Here is an 8,187-nt window from a genome sequence, read left to right as displayed (position 1 = left end):
TAATTTTAATCCGTAGCAAGGAAGACATCACTCATCAGGAGGAGTCCTTTGCTAACACTGTTTTGAAACAACGCGTGGGGCTGGGCAGGCACCCAACTACCAAACTTGCACAGGCAGAAAAACCTGATCAGATAAGCCGCAGACACAACAGTGCCATGTGTGCACCCGCATGTAAACTTTTTCAGTTGCTTATCTCTTTAGGTTTCTCCAACAGTGTTGGATATTTAGGGAAGAGACCTGGCTATTAGGCCTGGGTAACAACGGAAAAATTTGTTTCTAAAATCGATTTGTATTTGGGGGGTTTTTTTGTTTCGATATTTAAAATAATTACAAAATTTTCCTTTTAAAAAGTTCGATATTTACGAAATTTCGTAAATGTGAAAAAAATTACAAAACATTAACGAATCGATTTCCGAAACAATAACGAATCGATTCGTTAATGGCGGACGCGACCGCGAAATACGCTAAAAAACCTCCAAAAACTTCTGAAGCTTCCCTCTCCCTCTGTTGTTGACTGTTGGTGTGATATTATAATTTTTTTGTTTTCACTAATTAAACCATAAAACTGGCCCAGACATGCGGAAATAATAACGAAACGACCTCAGAACAATAACGAAACGAATACAATAACGAAATACGAAGCATTTACAAAACGTGTTTAAAAATTCGTTTTTTAAAAAAATTGCTCCAGAGTGGTTCGTTATCGTTTTGTAATTGAAAAAATTAACGAATTATTAACGAATTACGAATTAACGAAACGAAACCGCCCAGCCCTACTGGCTATGGCATTTTGTGGCCTGACTGTGGTCTTCTCTGGAAGACAATCCAGTGGCCAAAATAGAGGCAAGAGCTGGTTAGAAAACAAATATAAATATATGAGTCTACTTTTTAAAATAGGAACCAAACTATCAGACACATGGCTGCGGATGAGATGGAGAAGGGTAGCATGTATACATAAGTTGACCTCATGCAGGTGTTGAAGACATGTTTGGAGACCAACAGAGAAGTCGAGGGTAAAACACAGGCCCCTTCTACACTGCCATATTATCAAAGCAGATAATCCACATTATATGCTTTGAACTGGATTATATGAGTCTATACTGGCATATAATCCACTTCAAATCAGATAATCTGGATTTTATATGGCAGTATATGCCCGTCCTGGTACAAATTATCCTTCTGATGCACTCAGTGAAGATTAACCCCATTGTTTATCCCAACCGAGTCTTCCACTAGACACACCATTTTATTTATCTATCTCATCCTGGGCTTTTATAATGTTAGCCTTTGCATTTGGTCCAGCTTGCTTCGTTTAACCCCTTTCTCATTTTATATTTGTGTTATTAGGTAAAGGTAAAGGTTTTCCCCTGACATTAAGTCGAGTCGTGTCCGACTCTGGGGTGTGCTGCTCATCTCCATTTCTAAACCGAAGAGCCAGCGTTGTCCGTAGACACCTCTAAGGTCATGTGACCGGCATGACTGTATGGAGTGCTGTTACCTTCCTGCTGGAACGGTACCTACTGACCGCATGATTTCAAACTGCTAGGTTGGCAGGAGCTGGGGCTGACAACGGAAGCTCACAGTGCTCACAGAATTCGAACCTGCAACCTTTCAGTCAACAAGCTCAGCAACTTAGTGCTTTAACCCACTGCTTCTGGGCTGCTGGAAGAAGATCCTTCACATGGACACCTAAGGATCATTTGCATCTCTCTCAAAAGCATTGTGTGAGTCAATGCAACTGTTCACATGACTGTATATATGTTGCTCTGCATATATACAGCAAAGAGCAAAGACCTTATTCTTTACTAAGCATCTGCATGGCATATCATTTTTCTAGAAAGACAGTGTGTGGATTGGTAAAGACAGGAACTACGCGTGATTTTCATTCCCACACAGAAGGGGCTACAGAGACCCATTACAAACAAATGTTTTTGTCTTCTTTCAAAAACTGAGAGAAAACATACTTAAGGAGAGCTAAAGAGAAGGAGAGAAAGAGAAAAAGAAGGGAAAGAAAAAGAGGAAGGAAAAGGAAGAAGGAAAAGTATGAAGGGAGGGGAGAAAAAGAAGAGAAAGGAAGAAGGGATGTAGGAAGGAAGAGAGAAAAAGAAGAAAAGAGAAAGGAAAGAAAGAAGAGGGGAAGAAAAGAAGAAGAAAAGAAAGAGAAAGAGAAAGGAAAGAGAAAGGAAAGAAAGAAGAGGGGACGGTGTATGAGGGAAAGCAAGGAAAGAAGAAGCCAAAGAAAGGAAAGGGAGAGGGAGAAGGTGTAAGAGGGAAATGGAGGAAGGAACGAAAGAGCCACAAAGAGAGCCTGTCCATCATTACCAGTGTGTTGCTATAGTCACATTGTGAGGTGGGACTTCTCAGAGCTGGAGAAGGAAGAAAGTAGGCAGCTAGCAACTCCAATAATACCTTGGCCCCTTCCATACAGCTGTGTAAAATCCACATTGAGCTGGATTATATGACAGTAAGGACTCAAATAATCCAGTTCAATGCAGAAATTATGGATTATCCGCCTTGATATTTTGAGTTATATAACTGTGTGGAAGGGCCCCTTGTCAACGCCAGGGATAAATGCCAGTTACTTTCAAAAGTAACTTTCCAAGCTCTACAAAAGATAGGATTTTGGTCTGATGGAAGCAGGATTGCAGATGCTCTTACTTTGGGGCTGACGATGCGCTTACCTTCATGCCATGTGGAGGACGCCACTTTGGCCCAAAGAAGCAGCAGGATGGGGGAGGCTTTGGGGAGCATCTTAAATGTGCCAAGGATGCCTCCAGAATAATATCAATCTGGTGTAGCAGAAAATTCAGGCTGAAACCAATGAGAAGAGGCAGGAGGTTAAACTAAAAGCAGCTAGGGCAAAATCAGCACCTCTCATTGGAATCATATGGGCGAAATGTCAGGAGAGAATGCTTCTGGAGCATGGTCATACAGCCTGGAAAACTCACAGCACAAAAAAGTATAGACTTACTACAAAAAGAGACAAAGCTTCAATTTCTGAGTATACTAAAGCTATCAAATATTAGAAGAATTAGGGAAGGCAAACCCTTGCAGTGCAGCAACCCAGATATATTCTTTATCTCCCCAGATCCTTTTTGGCCCTTATGCCTAAAGGGCGAAAAGACAAGCAAAAGCAAGGTGTCTCTTACCTGACTGGTGATGCATCTCAGCCCAACTAACCCCAGATGCTCCTTGCCTTCAGTCCGCACAGGAAACCTCTCCTTCCGCCTCCCGAAAAAGAGCGGCTTGTTCTTCAAGCAGGTCCCAGGCTCTGCTAATGCTGCCCAGATGTGGGGCAGACAGCCTTTGGCCAGATGTTTGTTTAGCCTTGTACTATTGCTTAAGGGAGGCGGAGAAAAGAGCCCTGTGGTTGGTTGGTGGGGGGAAAGGGGCCCACGAGAAGAAGCAGGCTGCTCATAAAGTGTCTGCATCTGGAAGAAAGAGGTTTTTAAAGCAGCCTTACAACATCACCAGCCCTCTTGAGCATCCCCTGTTGTGCCATAAGAGAAACTCAATGAGTCATGGGTTCACGGTTAAAAGAAAACCAGAGTCAATAAAATGGGAATAAGCAGTTTTCTAACCAACCTTTAATCCAAGAGGGAAATTGTCAACTATGGACTCCTTGCCAAATTACTATTTACTATTGTTTTCTTTTATTCACTTTGCATTGAAAGAGCTAGTTTTTAATTGTTGTTGTTCATTCATTCAGTCATTTCCGACTCTTCGTGATCTCATGGACCAGCCCACGCCAGAGGTCCCTGTTGGCCGTCACCACCCCCAGCTCTTTCAAGGTCAATCCAGTCACTTCAAGGATGCCATCCATCCACCTTGCCCTTGGTTGGCCCCTCTTCCTTTTGCCTTCCACTTTCCCCAGCATCATACTCTTCTCTAAGCGTTCCTGTCTCCTTATGATGTGGCCAAAGGACTTCATCTTGGCCTCTACTATTCTTCCCTCCAGTAAGCAGCCGGGCTTTATTTCCTGGAGGATGGACTGGTTGGATCTTCTCGCAGTCCAAGGCACTCTCAGAACTTTCCTCCAACACCACAGTTCAAAAGCATCTCTCCTCCTTCGTTCAGCCTTCCTTCTGGTCCAGCTCTCACATCCGTAGGTTACTACGGGGAATACCATTGCTTTTACTATGGGGATCTTTGTTGCCAGTGTGATGTCTCTACTCTTCACTGTTTTATCGAGATTGGTCCTTGCTCTCCTCCCAAAAAGTAAACATCTTCTGATTTCCTGGCTGCAGTCTGCATCTGCACTCATCTTTGCACCTAGAAATACAAAGTCTGTCACTGCATCCACGTTTTCTCCCTCTATATCCCAGTTGTCAATCATTCTTGTTGCCTTAATCTTGGGTTTTTTTTATGTTTAGCTGCAACCCAGATTTTGCGCTTTCTTCTTTCACCTTGATTAGAAGGCTCCTCAGCTCCTCCCCGCCTTCGGGCATCAAAGTGGTATCATCTGCATATTTAAGGTTGTTAATGTTTCTTCCAGCAATTTTCACCCCAGCCTTGCATTTGTGAAGCCCCGCACATCGCATGATGTGTTCTGCATATAAGTTGGATACGTTGGGGGAGACAATACAACCCTGCTGTACGCCTTTCCCAATCTTGAACCAGTCTGTTGTTCCATGGCCAGTTCTGACTGTTGCCGTTTTACTTACTGTTTTTAATTATGCCACCATAAATTACATTACATATCATGATTGTTGTCCCTGGGCTATAAATGCTGTTTCCTAATTGGTTCTATCACAAAAACATGGGAAAAGCTTATTCAACTGGAAAAACTTATTATATATTATTATATTGTTTTGTTGTTGTTGTTGTTCATTCATTCAGTTGTTTCCGACTCTTTGTGACTTCATGGACCAGTCCGCGCCAGAGCTCCCTGTCGGTTGTCACCACCCCCAACTCCTTCAAGGTCAATCCAGTCACTTCAAGGATACCATTGTATTATATTATATTATATTATATTATATTATATTATATTATATTGTATTATATTGTATTACATCATAATAATATTATAATGTAATATTATTATTAAATATAATTATAATTAGCATAACACAATATTAGCATTATATATTATTATATTGTACTATACCACTATAATGCAATGTTATTAGTATAGGTATAATAGTATTATTGTATAAAAATATTATATATTATTATATTGTATTACATTATAATAGTATTATAATGTAATATTATAATATTACACACACACACACACACACACACAATTATATTATAATTAGCATTGCACAATATTAGGTTTTCCCTGACATTAAGTCCAGTCGTGTTCGACTCTGGAGTGTGGTGCTCATTTCCATTTCTAAGCTAAAGAGCCAGCCTTGTCCATAGACACCTCCAAGGTCATGTGGCCAGCATGACTGCACGGAGAGCCGTTACCTTCCTGCCGAAGTGGTACCTATTGATCTACCCACACTTGCATGTTTTCGAACTGCTAGGTAGGCAGAAGCTGGGGCTGACAGTGGAAGCTCATGCTGCTCCCCGAATTCGAACCTGTGACCTTTCAGTCAACAAGCTCAACAGCTCAACGGTTTAGCCCACTGCGCCAATATTATTAATATTGATATAGGTATAATAGTATTATTATATAACAATATTATTATATATTATTATATTGTATTACATTATAATAATATTATGATGTAATATAATAATATTATAATTAGCATAGCACAATATTAGCATTATATATTGTTATATTGTGCTATACCACTATACTGCAATATTATTAGTATTAAGATAAGTATAATAGTATTATTACATAACAATATTATTATATAGTATTATATTGTATAACATTATAATTACTGTAATATTATAATATTATTATTATTTATATAAATAAAAATAAGTACAGGATCTGTAGTCAGATGAAGCATCGTTTGGAATCAAGTCAAGATCCATGAGTCTCAATTAATCAGTTATACTGTGTCTGCAAATGCCTACTCGAACAGCCAGGTCTTAACTCTCTTTTGAAATGTCAGAAGGGAGGGGGCCGATCTAATGTCCCTAGGGAGGGCGTTCCATAGCCGGGGGACACCGCTGAGAAGTGCTTGGATTGTGCCTGCCTGGCAAAAGGGAGTTGGACTAAATGGTCTTTGGGGATCCCTTGTGGTCCCTTCCTAGTCTATATTCCTCATATTCATAGAATCATAGAATCATAGAATCAAAGAGTTGGAAGAGACCTCATGGGCCATCCAGTCCAACCCTCTGCCAAGAAGCAGGAATATTGCATTCAAATCACCCCTGACAGATGGCCATCCAGCCTCTGTTTAAAAGCTTCCAAAGAAGGAACCTCCACCACGCTCCGGGGCAGAGAGTTCCAATGCTGAACGGCTCTCACAGTCAGGAAGTTCTTCCTCATGTTCAGATAGAATCTCCTCTCTTGTAGTTTGAAGCCATTGTTCCATTGCGTCCTAGTCTCCAGGGAAGCAGAAAACAAGCTTGCTCCCTCCTCCCTGTGGCTTCCTCTCACATATTTATACATGGCTATCATATCCCCTCTCAGCCTTCTCTTCTTCAGGCTAAACATGCCCAGCTCCTTAAGCCGCTCCTCATAGGGCTTGTTCTCCAGACCCTTGATCATTTTAGTCACCCTCGTCTGGACACATTCCAGCTTGTCAATATCTCTCTTGAATTGTGGTGCCCAGAATTGGACATAATATTCCAGGTGTGGTCTAACCAAAGCGGAATAGAGCCTGGGGAGCATGACTTCCCTAGATCTAGACACTATGCTCCTATTGATGCAGGCCAAAATCCCATTGGCTTTTTTTTGCCGCCACATCACATTGTTGGCTCATGTTTAACTTGTTGTCCACGAGGACTCAAAGATCTTTTTCACATGTACTGCTCTCGAGCCAGGCATCCCCCATTCTGTATCTTCGCATTTCATTTTTCCTGCCAAATTGGAGTATTCCTAGTTTTGGTGCCCAGCCTGTGATTGTGTTTAAGGACCAGGGTGCTTTAGATGTGGGGAGTAATGACAATGAGTTTCAAGAAGGTGATGGTCTGGTCAATGATATTGATGCAGAGAATGACCCGGAGATCCCTGTTCAAAATGTATTTTCTCATGAGAATGTCCCTGAAGGGTGTGGGGATGATGGTGTGCTCCCTGAACTGAACTATCAGAGAATTCCCATAATTTGGAGCTTGTGAACAGCTCGGCACCTGGCCCAGCTGCAGAAATTAATCCCAGTTACTACAACTCCCAAATGTCAAGGTCTATTTCTCCCAAACTCCATCTGTGTTCATATTTGGGCATATGGAATATTCGTGCCAAGTTTGGTCCAGATCCATCATTGTTAGAGTCCATGGTAGTCTCTGGATGTAGGTGAACTACAACTCCCAAACCCAAGATCAATGCTCACCAAACCTTTCTAGTGTTTTTTGTTGGTCATGGAAGTTCTGTGTGCCAAGTTTGGTTCAGTTCCATCATTGGTGGAGTTCAGAATGCTCGTTGATTGTAGGTGTACTATTAATCCCAGCAACTACAACTCCCAAATGACACAATCAAAATTTTTTGAGTGAAGGACATACATTGGGTTGTTAGGTGTCTTGTGTCCAAATTTGGTGTCAATTGGTCCATTGGTTTTTGAGTTCCGTTAATCCCACAAACGAACATTACATTTTTATTTATATAGATAATAATTAGCATAGCACAATATTAGCATTATATATTATTATATTGTACTATACCACTATACTGCAATATTATTAGTATTAAAATAGGTATAATAGTATTATTATTTAACAATATTGGTCTTATATAATAATATTATTATAACAATATAATAATATTGTTATTATATAACAATATTATTATATATTATTATATTGTATTACATTATAATAGTATTATAATATAATATTATAATATTATATATATATATATATATATAATTAGGATAGCACAATTTTAGCATTATATATTATTATATTGTACTATACTGCACACAGTGTGCAAGATCACTGCACACTACACACCGCACTAATATTTAATCCCACATCCCTCCTGCCACATCAGCACTTTTAACCCTGTACCCCTACCTCGGCCGGCCCAGTTTTAATAGTGTCTTGTTGTATTGTTACTGTTATTGTTTTCCTGCTTAACTGTTTTTAATTTGCTTTGGGTATTGTATTGTTGTATTGTGT

At 40.2% G+C, this 8,187-nt stretch overlaps 1 protein-coding gene across 2 annotated transcripts in view; it reads right to left on the bottom strand.

Moving 5' to 3' along the window:
• Window positions 1-3,481, bottom strand: part of SRPX2 (sushi repeat containing protein X-linked 2) — a 30,216-nt gene extending 26,735 nt beyond the window's left edge. The window contains exons 1-2 of one of the 2 annotated variants that reach the window (XM_060756381.2): window positions 3,150-3,481; window positions 2,682-2,811 (exon numbers count right to left, since the gene is read on the bottom strand). In XM_060756381.2, coding sequence (XP_060612364.2) covers window positions 2,682-2,751 — 70 coding nt within the window. In that variant the 5' untranslated portion in view covers window positions 2,752-2,811; window positions 3,150-3,481. The remainder of the gene's footprint in view (window positions 1-2,681; window positions 2,812-3,149) is intronic. The other variant, XM_060756382.2, reaches the window with a different exon arrangement.
• Between the last annotated feature and the right edge of the window lie 4,706 nt (window positions 3,482-8,187).

This window comes from Anolis sagrei, chromosome 10 (assembly GCF_037176765.1).
Source record: "Anolis sagrei isolate rAnoSag1 chromosome 10, rAnoSag1.mat, whole genome shotgun sequence".
In the NCBI taxonomy this organism is placed as follows: Eukaryota; Metazoa; Chordata; class Lepidosauria; order Squamata; family Dactyloidae; genus Anolis; species Anolis sagrei.
This window is presented reverse-complemented; position numbering and strand designations above follow the sequence as displayed.